This window comes from Pinus tabuliformis, chromosome J (genome assembly GCF_031772625.1).
Source record: "Pinus tabuliformis cultivar Carrire ecotype Pingquan chromosome J, CPIR1, whole genome shotgun sequence".
Taxonomy (NCBI): domain Eukaryota; kingdom Viridiplantae; phylum Streptophyta; class Pinopsida; order Pinales; family Pinaceae; genus Pinus; species Pinus tabuliformis.
The window spans coordinates 897597915-897619451 of record NC_142295.1 but is presented as its reverse complement, the minus strand read 5'-3'; the positions used below and the strand labels follow the sequence as shown (position 1 = coordinate 897619451).

Genomic DNA, 21537 nt, shown 5'->3' with positions numbered 1-21537 from the left:
GCAGAGCCAACGTCGGAAGAATTATACAACAAGTAATTACTTGCAATTGATGGAAGTCTGCTCGCAAAAAGAAAATCATGAGTCTTCATAAACTCCCTTGCCATATTAGGAGAAGAGATGACTAAGATGAGCTTGGAGCCGAAGTAGAGAGACATGAGGGGCCCGAATTTCACGAATTGGGCTCTGTCTCATTTTTTTTGTTTGTCTCTTGGATTTCGATTAATTAATTCCAAGGCCGGTAAACATGACAAGGAAGTGTTCGCACTGTGGGCACAATGGCCATAATTCCAGAACATGCCCCAACCGTGGTGTGAAATTGTTTGGAGTTCGGCTAACTGATGGGCCGATACGCAAGAGTGTGAGTATGGGAAATTTGTTGCATTATTCCAACAATGCCTCTTCCTCTAATAACAGCCCGACCTCAGCTTCAGCTATGGAGCCTTGTGAATCAGTTGCTAATGTTGCTGCTTCTGCAGATGGTTATGTATCCGATGGCCTCGTTCATAACAATTCTCGAGGAGAGAGGAAGAAAGGTACAAGATTTACATTGGATTCCAAACTGTCGAGACTTTTAGTTTTGTGGGCTTGAGAAGAATTCAGGTTTCTTCTCTGTTATGATCATTTGGGTTCCTTCGATTTTGAAGCACAAAATTTTAATTCCAGTTGAAGATTTTTCCCGGTTTTGGTTCAGGTCGATACGCTTTGCTGTTTTAGGACTTGGGTTCTTAAAATTCGTTCAAGCTTTTAGGCGTTCTCACATAAAAATTCCAAGTTCTTGCGTTCTTTGTTAGCTTTACGATTTGCCCCTTTGTATTTTGGCGACGGGTTCTTGATTCTCAACTTAAAATTGTTTGGCTTTCTCTTGATGAGTTTCCCCAAATACACAGTGGGTTCTTGAATTCCTCTCATTTCTTGTGTTGGCTTAGAAATTTTTATTGGCTTTGCGTTAAATCTTTGTAGTAACTTCCTTGAATTTCAATTTGGTTGTTATCTTGTGGGTTATGGGACTCAAAGCTTAATGTTTTATCTTCTACTGTTATATTCTTGATGATTTTGTCTTTGTGAAAATGTAGGTATGTGATTTTACAGGAGGTTCTGAATTGTTAGGTTCTTTGTGGGATTGTTCTCATAAATTATTCAGTATTTTAAATTTGTAGAGTTCCGTGTCTTTGTTTTTCTGGAAGGTAATGGTTTTTTTTTTATCTCTATCATAGTAGAGGGTTCCAAATAATTTGAACTTTGAACCTCTGTACCATTCTGACAGGGGGATGGTTCCATGAGATTATACACCTTTGCCCTGAAAGATCAATGCCTTTCCCTACTGGCCATCCTTTAAACCTTGAATGGGCTTGAGTTGTTTATCCAATCATTTTAAAAGCTTTTTGTTCTGGAATTTCTTGATTATCAACAAATAGTCTGAGTTGAACAAAATTCATGCACTGTCTTCTTTCTTGCAAGCTTAAGAAGTTTGAGCTGTGAATTTCTCTAGATTTTCCTTGAAATCAATCAATCTCTTAGCCCTTCAGTTTTGTTGCTCTTTTCTTGTGTGATATTTCATGTTTAACTATACAATTTGTCTGAGAAAATATGTTCCTATTGGCATTTTCTTTTGTTTTCATTCCTGGGGTCTCCGGAATTTGAACTGTGAAATTTAATGTTTAATCATAAATTTTGTTTGAGAAAATATCTTCCTATTGGCATTAATACCTTTTAACGTGACGCCATAAAAAGTTTAATTTGTTGGTGTGTATTTCTTGTGGTGAGCTCCAGTATTGCAACAATGATGCTGCAACTTCTAGGACTCCCTACTTTAGTTTTATCAACCCGGTAGTTCGTAACAAACTTGGAAGTGACGATGCTATATGCACAAGTACTAGCTCTTACTACAGGCTCTCACTTGATCAGCTAGCACAAGTTCACTAGGAGCATAAGCCAACTTCTATGAGTTATTAGAATAAGCTTTTAACTGTGATGGATGAAAGCTAACTCAAAAGAGGCTAGTCTATTTGCAGAAGGAAGATGAAAGATGAAAGGAAATGAAAACCCTAGTTTTATCGACTAACCCTACTTGTGCAAGAAAAGAGATGTAAGCTACTGAAATGGATGCGATTGACTATTGCAAAGGTAAAATGCATGTGTTTAAGCTACTTCTGAAGGAAAATATGGAGAAATCATCTTTTTATATTTTTGAGCAATTTTTATGCAGAATTATTATGCATGTGTTTTAACTATTTTTGACTGTGCAGAGGTTTATTGGCGAGAGAAAATTGATGGGCATTTGCAGGAGGTTGGGAAGGTGTGGAAAGGACCTAAGGGGTCCCTAGCACCTTTCTGGAGATTTCCACCATGCTCAGATCTCGAAAAATCACTCGCGTGAACTTCTACAAGAGGCTGCAGGGGATCTATAGGAAATTCTACAGGAAGTTCTACAGGAACAAGCCGAAAGTGGTTTTTAGAGGGTTGATGGTGGAAAAATGGTGGGAAAGTGGAAATGGAGGATGGATAGGGATGCTAAGGGATCTAGGACCTGGTAAATGAAGCTCAGGAGTGATGAAGATGGTTGGATTTGTTCAAAGATGGAGAAAGCAATGTTGTACAAAAATGTAGAAATTAGGGCAAGTTGGGAAAGTATGGTGAATGGGTGAAAGAAATCTCGAGAGAGACTAGAGAAAGTTGTATGATGGAGGAAGGGTAGGTTGGAGTGTCTTACAGGTGTTCTGCACACTTCTTTCTGAAAGTGATCCAAGCAAAGACTAAAAAAAAAGATTTATCTATTTTGACCTAATTCTGATCTAAAAACCAGAAACGTGATGAACAGAATTTTATAGATAGGAAATCATGTAAGAAAGCTATGAAAACTGAGCAAGAACAGATCTAAGCATGAAAACACTACTGATATCAACTTCTCCAACTCGAAATCTAACACTAGCAATTGCATTGGAAGACAAAAATAATGTTTTTGTGGCAGCAAGTGTGCCTTGGTCTCAGTTCATGGTCCCAAGGAGGGAGAAATGAGATCAAGGACTACTTGGTAGCATTTTTGTGGATATTTTCTATTACCAAACTGTCAAATAAACCTGAAACAAGAACAACTATCTTAATCATAAAAAACAACCTAAGTAACAAAGCAAGATTTAACTTATATAATAGAAATTATTCTATGAATGCAGTAAAAACACATAAAGTACACAAAGGAGGTACTAGGCACTTGGGTTGGGCCCAACCCCAAGAGCTACAGCCTCTTAAGGAAGCTCAGAGTTGGTTCAAAGCTGGATTCATCTTCATTGATCAAAAAATAATAGTTACATCACAAAAACTGTCTGCAAGAAGAACTCAAAAATGTGTTGATTACAAGGCTGCACTAAAGTGTGAAAATAGACTATAAAATGGCTAAACCACTAAGGCTTGAAGCCTTCCTATTTATGCCCACGAGGAATCCCAACAATCCTCCTTAACTTTAGGATCTTGGCTGCCCAAAATTACAGTTAACAACCACTTCACTCTGCTCAGCTGCCCCTTGAAATCATCTTTGGTGGGCTGTTGAACTCCGAGCTAATGGTGGAGAACTTGAGGAAGGGTCATTTAGTGTAGGAGACACCCCTCCTATAAATCCTCAGCCTTGTTTCTTCGAATTTGGCTGCCAATCTGCTCATAAATGCTTGATCTTGGTCCAAAAATGTCCCAAAATCTGCAATAAGCACGTATTAGACTTTATGGTAAAGTGACTATTCCCATTCGCTCAATTAACATAAATATATTCAAAAGCATGCATAAAACTACAGAGAATGGTGGATTAAATGGGAATAATAGGCAAAATTAGCCCATATAGTTACCCATTTCCGAGGCTCATCATCACCCCTTGCTGAATGTGTTGCTCATCCTCTAAGCAACTAATCCAGTTCATCATCTTTGATTGCTCTGACAGCCTCTCTAACATCCTAGGCCTCTGAGGTGATGTCCACTTCTCTGTCATGAAATCCTACCTTTCTGTCTACTTCCTCCCATTGTCTTTGCTCCTCTTCTTCCTTGACCCCTTCTAACAACCCTAGCAGTAGTGGAGGGCTGAACTTAAGGCCAATCCAATTGGCTTGCAAGTTCTGCATTGTTTGTTTGTATAGGGGTACTCTTCTCATAGCCTCCCTCATTCTGGTTGGGTAGTGGTACTCTCTTATTTTCAGACTATGGGACATTGTATTCCATCTCCTTGTGCAAGCATGAATGCAGTTATCACCAAACAGTCTTTCCATATCTTCAAAGTGAGAAATGGCCTGAGCTTGCCTTTCAACATAGTCAGGTGCAATGTGAGGGCTGTCTGCAAGGTGCTGATGGGAATATATGAGAGTTGAGGGATCTTTTGGTTCTGCCCTTATCATGAGTGGCTCACTTAGTTCCCTGGTCATAATCTTCTGAATCTCTACTGCCCTCTTTTCCTCATGGCTTAACCAAGAAGCCATGGCCATGAGTTGCATATCTCCTAATGCAGTGTTTGGGTCCCATAGATTCATGTTAGGAAGTGCCAAGTTGTGTAAATAGAATTCTGTTAACTTGGTCTTATCTTCAGCTGAGCTACTCTCACACAAATGCACAAACTGATTGTAATTCTAGAATGGGATGGTGCCCCTTTGGGCCAATGTGTTAATTTGAAATTGCAACCATTAGTATTTAAGATATAATGCATAGGATTTAGCTGGTTGCCTACATTGTAAGGCTTCTATTGCCCAGCTGGCCATGCAAGCCAGTTGAGCTTCTTTTTCTTGCAACTGTTGTTTTAACCCCTACACTTCTTCTGCTGCCTGAGACTCCCTTTCTTGCAGCAATTTTGTTAACATCTCAACATCAGCTTGCGGCTCTCCCTCTTTCTGCTAGATGGGCTAATGTTCTCAGGAAAAGTTCTGATGTCATCATCCTTGGACATGTTTCTGAAGATCTCCCAAGCTATGGGGATAGTATAGGTGTGTAAATCATCTTCCACTAATAGTTTGATGAGCCCATGGTGGGCCAACTGATCTGGGACCCCTGCATTTAGCTTTGTACCACATTCAATTAAAGACTAAAGGAGGAAATATGGGATGCTCAATTTTCTAGCTGGAGGCAAGTCCATCCCATACCTCAATTCATGTAACAATCTGAAATGATAACCATAAATGATGTTGAACCTCCGTTCACATGTGATATAATTCATTATTTGGTAACTAACCTCACTCCAGAGAGGAGGCAAGATTGTCCTTCTAACCCCATTTTTATCTTCTACAGGATGCTCCTCAGGCAGAAAAAATGTCTTCGTAGCAACTTGTCCCAATGATTTCTCCTCTTTACTCCAAGGGAGCCCCAATGGGAGACTGGTAATTCTACTGATGGAATCAGGTGTAAGTTCTAGGGTCAAACCCATAAAACTAACTGTGGCATGTGTCTTCGAATGTGGTCTTAGGGACATCAAAAACTCTTCGGTTACCTCCTCATCATAACCCTGAATTCTATCAAAGAAGGATATCTAGTTTGCTCTAGTGAAGAGGTCCATGACCTCAGGGTGCTCATACAATTTGCTAGAGTTTAAAGGTTCTTTCCTTATGAATCCTCCTGGCATGGTGTTGAGTGCTTCTTTTTTGTTTTTTAACCAGAGAAAAATGCTCAAGTGATAAAAAAAACAGTGAACATTGAAACATAGGATAACTGAATTCGGTTTTTTCTGAACCCAAGAAGGAATTTCCCGTGTGCTTCCTTACAACATCAAATGGCAATAATTCCTCTATTTTAAATTGTTGTCACCCTGAATTTGACTATCTGTTTATGAAAAGGAAATTTCTTTTACAGAACAAAGGAGAAGGACACAAGTTCTTTTCTCAGCACATAGATAGATATGCAAATTCGTTTCTTTTTCACACACACAGGCTGGCTTCTACTGTTGATGTATCTTCCTTACACAAGAATTTGAATAATGATGAGGAGATTTCAGATGCAGAGAAAAAAAGAATCTGTGTAGACTCAGTGAAATATGCAGGCAGACTTTCACTTTTTTCAATGTGTAGGTAGACTTTTACTCTCTTTTTCAATCTAATGCCGTGTTCAATTCATCACCTTACTCAGACAAATCATGCACAGAGAATTTTTCCCAAGCCTACCTTGTTTTGAGCTTGAATTTCGACAAAAATCCCGGGTTTTCTTTTTACAGAGTTGTTCTCTGCCTTTCCTTTAGAAACCTTCCTGTAGAAGTCGCCTGGCTCCTGTAGAATGAAACTGTGTTCCTGTAGATCCCGATAGGCAGGAGATTTTTGAAAACAGGCAGAAAATTGGCGGAGGACGATTGGTTAGCTACTCTGAAAGTGGTAGGTCCATACTCCAGTTGAGAATGTCATGAATGAAAAATGAACAAAGGGTGATGAATGTCTTAACTGATCTGTCTTTTAACTGCTGGCGTGATTCGTGGTGAGTAGATGAGGTGGCCAGACCAGACCGTTGATCCTATGTCACGGTCATAATGTTTCTACATGCCGTCTGACCGCCATCACCTCCCTTACTCCTGTCATCCACCGCCACCACTACCAGTCCTAAATATTTCTTCATGAATGGACATACCACACGTGTTGGCTGCGTATTTGATCGACAGTTTTGAATTTGACGGGGCTCGTTTGAATTCCACGAGGATGTGTAACTGAACTAGGGTGGCCAGTTAACTTGGCCACCAATTCCATTAAATCCAAAAAATTCCCATAGTCACGCAACCTTGAAATATGATTCATGTAATTAAGGAATAGGTTTAGGCACTTACCTGTGCAGTTGCGTCCGTGTTATGCATATTTCAGATTTTGGAACCCATTTCTTCATTGCTGTTGTTGCTTGCACTCTGCATGCTCAGCCTCGGGCTGTTGCTGATGTTCACATGTTCAAACAGAGCTCCATGCATGTTTCATATGCCATACTTTGCTGACCCTATCTCTGGAGTATGTGTTTCAGAGGGATCAGCTGCTACAGGAATCCTGTAGGATTTCCTGTAGCTGCTTCTCCTTTTGAAATTCAAGCTAATAACTGAGTAGGGCTACAACTGCTGATGAGGGTCTCAGCTGATAAGGAATCATAGATGGAAGGTATCAGGTATGGTGAGTGAAAAAGGCTGCTGCTTTGATTTGTCATTAAAATTTTTTGTTTGTGTTTGCAGTATGAAGGAAACAAAATTTCTGTGTGTGATTGTGCAGGGAGATAAAAACGAGTGTAATGAAGGTGTATAGAGATGGAAAAGGTGACGTAGGGTGATGGATGGAGGTAGGGAAGTTCATAGGCCTCATAGACAGATTTCCAACCCTTGGGTTCTCTTCTAAGATCGATTTTGGCTTTTCTGTAGATTCTACAAGATCCTCCTGTAGAAGATACAGAGTTTCCTGTAGGAGGTGAAATTTCAGACCAAATGAGACCAAATCTTGGGAAAGGGTAACGGTGATGGAGGAATGGACTGTGAGGGATGCATTCCGCCTAGTCATGTCCTCTATTTTTGTCTTGCGTGATCCTCCTTAAACCTGTAATGATCTTCCTGCAACCTGCAATTTATTCAACAGAAATTAGGTTTACTACTTCTTCTTCTTCTTTTTTTTTTCCAACCCATTGACCGCCTTATGGAGATTTTCAATCAATGAGCCAATCTGAGGCGTCTTCGATGGGGTTTTCACCTTATATTTTGTTTTTCATTTTTTTTTTTTTACCCTACCCTACGCTACTTGAAAAAAAAAATCATTTTCAGGTATAAGAATACTTCCAATGGAGCCATGTGCACATCAAGATGGTAGACAAAATGATGTGGAGGCTTGAAATGCATGCTTTGATAGGTATCCGGATTTTAGAGACCAAATGATTTGACTTTGAAGGGATCACACATGGTTGAGGAAGAAAGTACTACTGCAACTTAGTGACTGTTTGGAACCATATCTCAATATAGCTGTGGTGTCCTTGGTCCTTTCGCTGATTTCGATCATTCTTCATGTCTTCTTCTATCAGGACCTTCACATCTTCCTCTTTTTGTTGATTTTTCTCTTGAATACATGGAGGATTTGATGGTAACCATGAGGGAGCTCTCTCAATCTCTGATTTTGATGTCCTCTCTTCATCAAGTGCAGCCCATGGTCCTTTGATCTCCTCTTTTGAATCTTCTTTTGCTGGGTGTGGTCCTTCAATGCTTTCAATATAATCTCTTTTTTTCAATACTCTTCCTGAGCTATGGTGAATATCATTGAGCTCAATAGGAGTTGTTTGGAAATGTTGTACCTCAGCATTGTAATTTGGTTGAGCTACTTCAATGTGCGAGTTTGGAAATGGTCGGACGGGAAGTTGAGTGGGAGTGGATATTTGAGATGGATGTAGATGGGGTTTTGGTTGGGCAGGTGGTTTCCCACTATATACTTGCTGAGCCTACCTGTTATTTGGGTTCAGGTTTGCTTGAGCAGGCATTTGGGGTTGCCTTGGTGGAGCAGGAGGTGATGCTTGTGATTGAGTAGGTGGTGGAGGCAAAAGAGCGGGAGGAGAGTTATATTGGGGCCTCCACCTCTGATGAGGTGCATTCCACTGAGGTTGTGGCTGAGCATGAGAATGAAACGAATGAGCAGTAGGTTGAGTATGGTATTGAGATGGATACGACCAAGGAGGGGGTGTGGATCAGGAAGGATGAGTAGGGGGACCCCAAGAAGGCATGGACTTGGTTTGATTGGGGTTATAAAAGTCTGGGATGTCCCTTGCATTCCCTGCTGGTAAGGTGTGGGTCCATGTGGCCTCCTTTGGTTCATGAAATAGAGTGGTTCAGTGGCACCTTCGGCCCTCTGATATGCAGTTTTAATTTCGGGCAAGGAAAGGCACTGATTCGTAGGATGGCCTTCTTCACAGACAAAACACACTTCTATGGAGTGTAATGGACATTCGTTCCTAGGATGCTTTCTAGTGCACTTGGGACAAAAAATGGCCAAAGCCCTCTTTGCTTCCTCTTGATATCTTTTGATATGCATGGCAAGCATCTGCCTCATCTCGCTCTTGAAATCTTCCCACATGTTTCCAATTTCACCTTCAATGGATGAGTTTGAAGAAAAGACACTGCTCCCAACATTTTTGTTTTCAGCCATTGGCTCCACAGGAATGTTTTCTTCTTCTTCTCCCCTATAGGTTCTACAAATATGTCTTGCTGTTACCTAAGGGTGTTTCTTGATTGTAGCCACCGAAGAAGAGAGAAGGTTGGCTGTGCGAAGCAGTGGGGTTGTTTGGCAATCATTTTTTTGAATTATCTCTACTCCTACGAGGCATGAAAGGAAATATTTTTGGTTGGTTTTTGTTTTTTTATGCTTGTACCTGCAAAATTGAAATTTATTGAACAACAAATTGCAACTAACTGAAATCTATTTTGCTGAAATGAAAATCCAGAATTGAAATGAAAGCAGGAAAGGACTAATCTATTTTGCTGAAATGAAATTACATAATTGAAATGAAAGCAGGAAATGTCTAATCTATTTTTCTGAAATGAAATTGCGAAATTGAAATGAAAGCAAGAAATGTCTAATTTATGCTTGCAAAATTGAAATTGTAGCACTGAAATGAAACAACTACTCTACTCTTGTTGAAATAAACTACTTAGCAGAAGATTGCAGTAGAAAATAGAAGAAAAGCAGTAATCACAAATACTCTGACGCTTCCCTGGCAACGGTGCCAAAGGATGGTGAGGTCTAGTATTGCAGCAATGATGCTGCAACTCTTGGGACTCCCTACTTTACTTTTATCAACCCGGTAATTCGTAACAAACTTGGAAGCGACAATGCTATATGCACAAGTATTAGCTCTTACTACCGGCTGTCACTTGATCAACTGGCACAAGTTCATTAGGAGCTTAAGCCAACTTTTATGAGTTCTTAGAAGAAGCTTTTAACTGTGATGGATGAAAGCTAACTCAAAAGAGGCTAGTTTATTTGCAGAAGGAAGATGAAAGCTGAAAGGAAATGCAAACCCTAGTTTACCGATTAATCGTACTTGTGCAAGAAAAGAGATGTAAGCTACTGAAATGGATGCCATTGACTATTGCAAAGGTAAAATGCATTTGTTTAAGCTACTTCTAAAGGAAAATATGGAGAAATCATCTTTTTGTATTTTTGAGCAATTTTTATGCAGAATTATTATGCATGTGTTTTAACTATTTATGACTGTGCAAAGGTTTATTGGCGAGAGAAAATGGAGTGGGCATTTACAGGAGGTTGGGAAGGTGTGGAGAGGACCTAAGGGGTCCCTAGCACCCTTCTGGAGATTTCCACCATGCTCAGATCTCAAAAAATCGCTCGTGTGAACTTTTACAGGAGGTTGCAGTGGATCTACAGGAAATTCTATAGGAAGTTCTACAGGAACAGGTTAAAAGTGGTTTTTAGAGGGTTGATGGTGGAAAAATGGTGGGAAAGTGGAAATTAAGGATGGATAGGGATGTTGAGGGATCTAGGACCTGGTAAACGAAGCTCAGGAGTGATGAAGATGGTTGGATTTGTTCAAAGATGGAGAAAGCAATGTTGCACAAAAAGGTAGAAATAAGGGCAAGTTGGGAAAGTATGGCGAATGGGTGAAGGAAATCTTGAGAGAGAGACTGGAGCAGGTTGTATGATGGAGGAAGGGTAGGTTGGAGTGTCTTACAGGTTTTCTACACACTTCTTTCTAAAACTGATCCAAGCAAAGACTAAAAAAACAGAGATTTATCTATTTTGACCTAATTTTGACCTAAAAACTAGAAACGTGATGAACAGAATTTTATAGACAGGAAATCATGCAAGAAAGCTATGTAAAATGAGAAAGAACAAATTTAAGCATGAAAACACAACTGATATCAACTTCTCCAACTAGAAATCTAACACTAGCAATTGCATTGGAAGGAAAAAACAGTGTTTTTGTGGCAGCAAGTGTGCCTTGGTGTCAGTTCATGGTCCCAAGGAGGGAGAAATGAGATCAAGGACTACTTGGTAGCCTTTTTGTGGATATTTTCTATTACCAAATTGTCAAATCAACCTGAAGCAAGAACAATTATCTTAATCATCAAAAACAACCTAAGTAACAAAGCAAGATTTAACCTATATAATAGTAATTATTCTATGAATGTAGTAAAAACACATAAAAGTACACAAAGGAGGTACTGGGCACTTGGGTTGGGCCCAAACCTAAGAGCTACAACCTCCTAAGAAAGATCAGAGCTGGTTCAAAGCTGGATTCATCTTCATTGATAAAAAAATAATAGTTACATCACAAAAATTGTCTGGAAGAAGAACTAAAAAATGTGCTGATTACAAGGCTGCACTAAAGTGCTAAAATAGACTATCAAATGACTAAACTACTAAGGCTTGAAGCCTTCCTATTTATGCTCACAAGGAATCCCAACAGTCCTCCTTAACTTTAGGAGCTTGGCTGCCCAAAACTGCAGTTAACAACCACTTCACTCTGCTGAGCTGTCCCTTGAAATCATCTTTGGTGGGCTGTTGAACTTCGAGCTAATGGTGGAGAACTCGAGGAAGGGTCATTTAGTGTAGGAGACACCCCTCCTATAAATCCTCAGCCTTGTTTCTTCGAATTTGGCTGCCAATCTGCTCATAAATGCCTGATCTTGGTCCAAAAATGTCCAAAAATATGCAATAAGCACGTATTAGAGTTTATGGTAAAGTGACTATTCCCATTTAATCAATTAACATAAATATATTCAAAAGCATGCATAAAACTATGGAGAATGGTGGATTAAATGAGAATAATAGGCAAAATGAACCCATATAGTTACTCATTTCCGGGGCTCATCATCATCCCCCTGCTGAATGTGTTGCTCATCCTCTGAGCAACTAATCCAATTCATCATCTTTGATTGCTCTGACTACCTCTCTAACATCCCATGCCTCTGAGGTGATTTCCTCTACTCTGTCATGAAAACCTGGCTTTCTGTCTACTTCCTCCCATTGTCTTTGCTGCTCTTCTTGCTTGACCCCTTCTAACAGCCCTAGCAGTAGTGGAGGCCTGAACTTAAGGCCAATCCAATTGGCTTGCAAGTTCTGCATTGGTTGTTTGTATAGGGGTACTCTTCTCATAGCCTCCCTCATTATGGTTGGGTAGTGATACTCCCTTATTTTCAGACTATGGGACAGTGTATTCCATCTCCTTGTGCAAGCATGAATGCAGTTATCACCAAACAATCTTTCCATATCTTCAAAGTGAGCAATGGCCTGAGCTTGCCTTTCAACATAGTTAGGTGCAATGTGAGGGTTGTCTGCAAGGTGCCGATGGGAATATATGAGAGTTGAGGGTTCTTTTGGTTCTGCCCTTATCATGAGTGGCTCACTTAGTTCCCTGGTCATAATCTTCTGAATCTTTACTACTCTATTTTCCTCATGGCTTAACCGAGAAGCCATGGCCATGAGTTGCAGATCTCCTAATGCAGTGTTTGGGTCCCATAGATTCATGTTAGGAAGTGCCAAGTTGTGTAAATAGAATTTTGCTAACTTGGCCTTATCTTTAGCTGAGCTACTGTCACACAAATGCACAAACTGATTGTAATTCTAGAATGGGATAGTGCCCCTTTGGGCCAATTTGTTAATTTGAAATTGTAACCATTGGTCTTTAAGATATAATGCATAGGATTTAGCAGGTTGTCTACATTGTAAGGCTTCTATTGCCCAGCTGGCCATGCAGGCTAGTTGGGCTTCTTTTTCTTGCAACTGTTGTTTTAACCCCTGCACTTCTTCTGTTGCTTGAGACTCCCTTTCTTGCAGCAGTTCTCTTAACATCTCAACATCAGCTTGCGGCTCTCCCTCTTTCTGCTAGATGGACTGATGTTCTCAGCCAAAGTTCTGATGTCATCATCCCTGGACATGTTTCTGAAGATTTCCCAAGCTATGGGGATAGTATAGGCATGTAAAACTTCTTCCACCAACAGTTTGATGAGTCCATGGTGGGCAAACTGATCTGGGACCCCTGCATTTAGCTTTGTACTACATTCAATTAAAGACTGAAGGAGGAAATATGGGATGCTCAGTTTTCTAGCTGGAGGCAAGTCCATCCCATACCTCAATTCATGTAACAACCTAAAATGATAACCATAAATGATGTTGAATCTCCCTTCACATGTGATATACTTCATTATTTGGTAACTAACTTCACTCCAGAGAGGAGGCAAGTTTGTCCTTCTAACCCCATTTTTATCTTCTACAGGATGCTCCTTAGGTAGAAAAAATGCCTTCGTAGCAACTTGTCCCAATGATTTCTCCTCTTTACTCCAAGGGAGCCCCAATGGGAGACTGGTAATTCTATTGATGGAATCGGGTGTAAGTTCTAGGGTCAAACCCCTAAAGCTAACTGTGGCATGTGTCTTCGAATGTGGTCTTAGGGACATCAAAAACTCTTCGGTTACCTCCTCATCATAACCTTGAATTATGTCAAACAAGGATATCCAGTTTGCCCTAGTGAAGAGGTCCACCACCTCAGGGTGCTCATACAATTTGCTAGAGTTTAAAGGTTCTTTCCTTATGAATCCTCCTGGCATGGTGTTGAGTGCTTCTTTTTTGTGTTTTAACCAGAGAAAAATGCTCAGGTGAGAAAAAAACAGTCAACACTGAAACAGAGGATAGCTAAATTCGGTTTTTTTCTAAATCGAAGAAGGAATTTCCCGTGTGCTTCCTTACAACATCAAATGGCAATAATTCCCTTATTTTAAACTGTTGTCACCTTGAATTTGACTGTCTCTTTATGAAAAGGAAATTTTTTTACAGAACAGAGGATAAGGACACAGGTTCTTTTCTCAGCACATAGATAGATATGTAGATTCATTTTTTTTTCACACACATAGGTTGGCCTCTACTACTGCATGTATCTTCCTTACAGGAGAATTTGAAGCATGATGAGGAGATTTCGGATGCAGAGAAAAAAAGAAACTGTGTAGACTCAGTGAAATATCCAGGCAGACTTTCACTTTTTTCAATGTGCAGGCATACTTTTACTCTCTTTTTCAATCTAATGCCGTGCTCAATTCATCACCTTACTCAAAAAAATCATGCACAAAGAAGTTTTCCCGAGCCTACCTTGTTTTGAGCCTGAATTTCAACGAAAATCCCAGGTTTTCTTTTTGCAGAGCTATTCTCTGCCTTTCCTGTAGAAACCTTCCTGTAGAAGTCACCCGACTCCTGTAGAATGAAACTGTGCTCCTGTAGAGTTTGATAGGCGGGAGATCTTTGAAAAACAGGTAGAAAACTGGCGGAGGATGACTGGTTAGCTGCTTTAGAAGTGGTAGGTCCGTACTCCAGTTGAGAACATCGTGAATGCAAAATGAACAAAGGGTGGTGAATGTCTTAACTAAGCTGTATTTTAACTGCTGGCGTGATTCGTGATGAGGAGATGAGGTGGCCAGACCGGACTGTTGATCCTACATCATGGTTATAATGTTTCTACATGCCGTCTGACTACCATCACCTCCCTTACTCCTGTTATCCGCTGCCACCACTACCAGTCCCGAATATTTCTTCCTGAATGGACACACCACACGTGTTGGCTGCGTATCTGATTGGCAGTTTTGAATTTGACGGGGCTCATTTGAATTCCACAAGGATCAACTGAACTAGGGTAGCCAATTAACTTTGCCACTGATTACATTCAATCTGAACCATTCCCATAGTCACATAGCCTTGAAATATGATTCATGTAATTGAGGAATAGGTTTAGGCACTTACCTGTGCAGTTGCGGCTGTGTTATGCATATTTCAGATTTCGGAATCCATTTCTTCATTGCTGTTGCTGCTTGCGCTCTACATGCTCGGCCTCGGGCTGTTTCTGATGTTCACACATTCAAATAGAGCTCCATGCATGTTTCATATGCCATACTTTGCTGACCTTGTCTCTAGAGTATGTGTTTCAGAGGGATCAGCTGCTACAGGAATCCTGTAGGATTTTCTATAGCTGCTTCTCCTTCTGAAATTCAAGCTAATAATTGAGTGGGGCTACAACTGCTGACGAGGGTCTCGACTGATAAGGAATCAAAGATGGAAGGTATCAGGTATGGTGAGTGAAAAAGGCTGCTGCTTTGATTTGTCATTAAAATTTTTTGTTTGTGTTTGGAGTATGAAGGAAACATAATTTTTGTGTGTGACTATGCAGGGAGGTAAAAACGAGTGTAATGAAGGTGTACAGAGATGGAAAAGGTGACATAGGGCGATGGATGGAGGCAGGGAGGTTCATAGGCCTCATAGATAGATTTCCAACCCTCGGGTCCTCTTCTGAGATCGATTTTGGCTTTTCTGTAGATTCTACAGGATCCTCCTGTAGAAGATACAAAGTTTCCTGTAGGAGGTGAAATTTTAGACCAAATGAGACCAAATCTTGGGAAAGGGTAACAGTGATGGAGGAATGGACTGTGAGGGATGCATGCAGCTTGGTCATGTCCTCTGTTTTTGTCTTGCGCGATCCTCCTAAAATCTGTAATGACTTTCTTGCAACCTGCAATTTATTCAGCAAAAATTAGGTTTATTTTTTCTCTCTCTTTTTTTTTTTTTCCAATCCATTGACTACCTTATGGAGGTTTTCAATCAATGAGCTAATATAAGGCGCCTCCGAGGAGGTTTTCACCTTAGTTTTTTTTTTTTTCCTCTACCCTACCCTACTTGAAAAACAAAATCATTTTCAGGTATAAGAATACTTCCAATGGAGCCATGTGCACATCAATATGGTAGACAAAATGATGTGGAGGCTTGAAATGCATGCTTTGACAGGTATCCAGATTTTAGAGACCAAATGATTTGACTTTGAAGGGATCAAGCATAGTTGAGGAAGAGAGTACTGCTGCAACTTAGTGACCATCTGGAACCATATCTCAATATAGCAGTGGTGTCCTTGGTCCTTTTTCTAATCTGGATCATTCTTCATGTCTTCTTCTATTAGGACCTTCACATCTTCCTATTTTTGCTGATTTTTCTCTTGAATACATGGAGGATTTGATGGTAACCATGAGGGAGCTCTCTCAATCTCTGATTTTGATGTCTTCTCTTCATCAAGTGCAGCCCATGGTCCTTTGATCTCCTCTTTTGAATCTTCTTTTGCTGGGTGTGGTCATTCAATGCTTTCAATATAATCTATTTTTTGCAATACTCTTCCTGAGCTATGGTGAATATCATTGAGCTCAATAGGATTTGTTTGGAAATGTTGTACCTCAGCATTGTAATTTGGTTGAGCTACTTCAATGTGCGGGTTTGGAAATGGTGGGACGGGAAGTTGAGTGGGGGTGTATATTTGAGATGGATGTGGATGGGGTTGTTGTTGGGCAGGTGGTTTCCCACTATATACTTGCTAAGCCTGCTTGTTATTTGGGTTCAGGTTCAGTTGAGCAGGCATTTGGGGCTGCCTTGGTGGAGCAGGAGGCGATGGTTGCGGTTGAGCAGGTGGTGGAGGCAAAAGAGTGGGAGGAGAGTTGTATTGGGGCCTCCACCCGTGATGAGGTGCATTCCATTGAGGTTGTGGCTGAGCATGAGAATGAAATGAATGAGCATCAAGTTGAGTATGGTATTGAGATGGATACGACCAAGGAGGGGGTGTGGACCAGGAAGGATGAGCAGGGGGACCCTAAGAAGGCATGGACGTGGCTTGATTGGGGTTATAATAAGTCTGGGATGTCCCTTGCATTCCTTGCTGGTAAGGTCTGGGTCCATGTGGCCTCCTTTGGTTCATGAAATAGAGTGGTTTAGTGGCACCTTCGGCTCTCTGATATACAACTTTAATTCCGGGCAAGGAAGGGCACTGATTCGTAGGATGGCCTTCTTCACAGACAAAACACACTTCTATGGAGTGCAATGGACATTCGTTCCTAGGATGATTTCTGGTGCACTTGGGACAAAAAATGGCCAAATCCCTCTCTGCTTCCTCTTGATATCTTTTGATATGCATGGCAATCATCTGCCTCATCTCGCTCTTGAAATCTTCCCACATGTTTCCAATTTCACCTTCAGTGGATGAGTTGGAAGAAAATGTACTGCTCCCAACATTTCTGTTTTCAGCCATTGGCTCCAGAGGAATGTTTTCTTCTTCTTCTCCCCTATAGGTTCTTCAAATATGTCTTGCTGTTACCTAAGGGTGTTTCTTGATTGCAGCCACCGAAGAAGAGAGAAGGTTGGCTGTGTGAAGCAGTGGGGGTGTTTGGCAAGCATTTTTATGAATTTCTGTACTCCTACGAGGCATGAAAGGAAATCTTTTTGGTTGGTTTTTGTTTTTTTTTTTCTACTTGTACCTGCAAAACTAAAATTGATTGAACAAAAAATTGCAACTAACTAAAATCTATCTTGCTGAAATGATAATGCAGAATTGAAATGAAAGTAGGAAAGGATTAATCTATTTTGCTGAAATGAAATTGCAGAATTGAAATGAAAGCAGGAAATGTCTAATATATTTTGCTGAAATGAAATTACGGAATTGAAATGAAAGCAGGAAATGTCTAATCTACGCTTGCAGAATTGAAATTGTAGAACTGAAATGAAATAACTACTCTACTCTTGCTGAAATAAACTACTTAGCAGAAGGTTGCAGTAGAAAATAGAAGAAAAGCAGTAATCACAAATACTTTGATGCTTCCTCGGCAACGACGCCAAAAAGATGGTGAGCTCCAGTATTTCAGCAATGATGCTGCAACTCCTGGAACTCCCTACTTTAATTTTATCAACCTGGTAATTTGTAACAAACTTGGAAGCGACGGTGCTATATGCACAAGTACTAGCTCTTATTGCAGGCTGTCACTTGATCAGCTGGCATAAGTTCACTAGGAGCTTAAGCCAACTTCTATGAGTTCTTAGAAGAATCTTTTAACTGTGATTGATGAAAACTAACTCAAAAGAGGCTAGTCTATTTGCAGAAGGAAGATGAAAGCTGAAAGGAAATGTAAACCCTAGCAAACCCTAGTTTTATCGACTAACCCTACTTGTGCAATAAAAGAGATGTAAGCTACTGAAATGGATGCCATTGACTATTGCAAAGGTAAAATGCATGTGTTTAAGCTACTTCTGAAGGAAAATATGGAGACATCATCTTTTTGTATTTTTGAGCAATTTTTATGCAGAATTATTATGCATGTGTTTTAACTATTTTTGACTATGCAGAGGTTTATTGGCGAGAGAAAATGGAGTGAGCATTTGCAGGAGGTTGGGAAGGTGTGGAGAGGAGCTAAGGGGTCCCTAGCACCTTTTTGCAGATTTCCACCATGCTTATATCTCGAAAAATCGCTCGCGTGAACTTCTATAGGAGGCTGCAGGGGATCTACAGGAAGTTCTACAGGAACAGGCTGAAAGTGGTTTTTAGAGGGTTGATGGTGGAAAAATGGTGGGAAATTGGAAATGAAGGATGGATAGGGATGTTAAGGGATTTAGGACCTGGTAAATGAAGCTCAGGAGTGATGAAGATGGTTGGATTTGTTCAAAGATGGAGAAAGAAATGTTGCACAAAAAGGTAGAAATAAGGGCAAGTTGGGAAAGTATGGTGAATAGGTGAAGGAAATCTTGAGAGAGAGACTGGAGCAGGTTGTATGATGGAGGAGACGATGCCACATCACACAAACAACAGAGCTTTCCAACTATGCAAAGGGTATGGGTAAACTATAGGATCCATGCGTGCCGTGCCATTCTGCCAAGAGACTAGAAGGGTTCCTACTTCTTTCTGAAACTGATCCAAGCAAAGACTAAAAAACAGAGATTTATCTATTTTGACCTAATTTTGACCTAAAAACTAGAAACGTGATGAACAAAATTTTATAGATAGGAAATCATGCAAGAAAGCTATGTAAACTAAGCAAGAAAAAATCTAAGCATGAAAATACCACTGATATCAACTTCTCCAACTAGAAATCTAACACTAGCAATTGCATTGGAAGGAAAAAACAATGTTTTTGTGGCAGCAAGTGTGCCTTGGTCTCAGTTCATGGTCCCAAGGAGGGAGAAATGAGATCAAGGACTGCTTGGTAGCCTTTTTGTGGATCTTTTCTGTTACCAAACTATCAAATCAATCTGAAGTAAGAACAACTATCTTAATCATCAAAAACAACCTAAGTAACAAAGCAAGATTTAACTTATATAACAGAAATTATTCTATGAATGCAGTAAAAACACATAAAAGTACACAAAGGATGTACTGGGAATTTGGGTTGGGCCCAACCCCAAGAGCTACAGCCTCTAAAGAAAGCTTAGAGCTGGTTCAAAGCTGGATTCATCTTCATTGATAAAAAAATAATAGTTACATCACAAAAACTGTCTGCAAGAAGAACTCAAAAATGTGCTGATTACAAGGCTGCACTAAAGTGCGAAAATAGACTATCAAATGGCTAAACTACTAAGGCTTGAAGCCTTCCTATTTATGCCCACGAGGACTCCCAACAGTCCTCCTTAACTTTAGGAGCTTGGCTGCCCAAAACTGTAGTTAACAACCACTTCACTTTGCTCGACTACCCCTTGAAATCATCTTTGGTGGGCTGTTAAACTCCAAGCTGATGGTGGAGAACTCAAGGAAGGGTCATTTAGTGCAGGTGAAACCCCTCCTATAAATCCTTAGCCTTGTTTCTTCGAATTTGGCTGCCAATCTGCTCATAAATGCCTGATCTTGGTCCAAAAATGTCCAAAAATATGCAAGAAGCACGTATTAGACTTTATGGTAAAGTGACTATTCCCATTCGCTCAATTAACATAAATATATTCAAAAGCATGCATAAAACTATGGAGAATGGTTTATTAAATGAGAATAATAGGCAAAATGAGCCCACATAGTTACCCATTTCTATGGCTCATCATCTTGCTTAATGATTACTAAAGAATTCAATGTTTATACTATCTCATGATCTCAGGGGTTCCATGGACTGAAGAGGAACACGACATGTTTCTTATTGGCTGTCAAAGGCTTGGAAAGGGTGATTGGAGAGGTATATCAAGAAACTTTGTGCCTACAAGAACTCCTACTCAGGTTGCTAGTCATGCACAAAAGTATTTTATTAGGCAGAATAATCTAACCAGAAGGTAATGACATTCTAGCCTGTTTGATATCACTGCTGAACCTATCAGTGGTCCATTACCTTCACCTACCTTACTTGTATTTTCATCACAGTCGATCTCTGATCAAGAAGAAGCGGAATCAGGTGATAATTCTGCAAACTCTACAGATGTAGAAACTCTTTTTCCTCATGTTGATGAAACAACTTCTGCTCTCACAGTGTTCCTAGGTTTTGTTACCCCTTATGTACCATAGAGGTTCCCCATATGGCACACTTTTAGACCCATAATATCACAAAATTCCAATGTTTATAAGCCAACAACTGTGATGCAAACTACTCCAATAAAAATGGACGAATGCATAGGGTTATCCCAGTTAAGCCTCAGCAGTGTTGCAACTGCTTCTGCAATAAAACCCTCTGAACTGTCACTCAAATTACATGGAAGACCCCCCTCTAGACAATCAACTTTTCAGGCCAAACCATCTCTCAATGAAAGCAGTAGTTTGAGTTCCAGCAGCAATGTCATTAGTGTAGTCTGAATTGCAAGGAAAAGCAGGTGTGAAGAAGATGATGGTATGGATTTTATAATGGAAACAATGGTGGTTTCCATTATGTATATATGGGTTTCTTCTGCAACACAAAGGTTTTGTGCCTGGTTGATATTGCAATTGCTCCTAGAATCTTTAGGTCGATCTCTAGTATTGATCTTTGGTATGCTAAATGAGGCAACAATCTGTAATTGAGTTCTTGGCCTTGACATGTTGAGGGTACAAATCACACAAGAGCTGAAAGCAAAGAAACTGGTATTCTGCGATTACAAAGATCCATGAATTTGACTCAAAAGAATACCTTGCTTTGCAAAGACCTCAAGTGGTTACTCTTTGGGATGAAGGGCAAAGGGAAAGTACTTATTGTGAAGTGACTAAATATTTTTTTTTATTAATGCCTCATATTAATTGATTCTATTAGTTTTTAGGAAGGTGCAGGAACTAGCAGTAGGGTGTTCCTGCTTTCTTGTTTATTTTGAATTTTTTTACTGTGTAACTTAATCCAAATAGATATTAAAGAACGCATATTTGAATATTGGCTTATATTGGGATGGATTGATTCTCATTTACCCTCTAATGTTTCATGTCTATTTGAATTTATGTTTTGATTCTGCTTTGCAGATACAGTTTTTAAGAAATTAACATAGTGCTAATTGCACTACAAACAAATGCCATTTTGTTGGTAGTTTGCGGTGCAGTTGGAACATTTCATGATAATGTTCCATCATCTATGAAAGCATTGTTCATCATAGTGAGAGCATTGTGGTAACTGTATCATAGCTGGAATTGTGTAAAAATATCATAGTTGGAAGTGTATACTCCAGATTTAATGCTAAACATTAAGAAGGATGGAAAAACGATTGATATGCAAATTTTCAGTGTTTAAATTATCCCTTAGGAAAACTTCTAGTGTTAAAGAATATATCCTAATTAAGATTATTTAAGATGATTTTATGTTGATTTGTTGAATTTATGTAGGTTGTTTTATTTTTATATATGTATGTGTTATTGCTTGGT

The 21537-nt window shown here is 39.8% G+C and overlaps 1 protein-coding gene across 1 annotated transcript; it reads left to right on the top strand.

Moving 5' to 3' along the window:
- Nucleotides 1-219: 219 nt before the first annotated feature.
- Nucleotides 220-20226, top strand: LOC149229572 (transcription factor MYBS3-like). The gene is given in 3 exon segments (XM_089381070.1): nucleotides 220-362; nucleotides 432-533; nucleotides 19829-20226. Coding segments are annotated over 3 exon segments (618 nt in total). The 5' UTR covers nucleotides 220-244.
- The last annotated feature ends 1311 nt before the right edge of the window (nucleotides 20227-21537 follow it).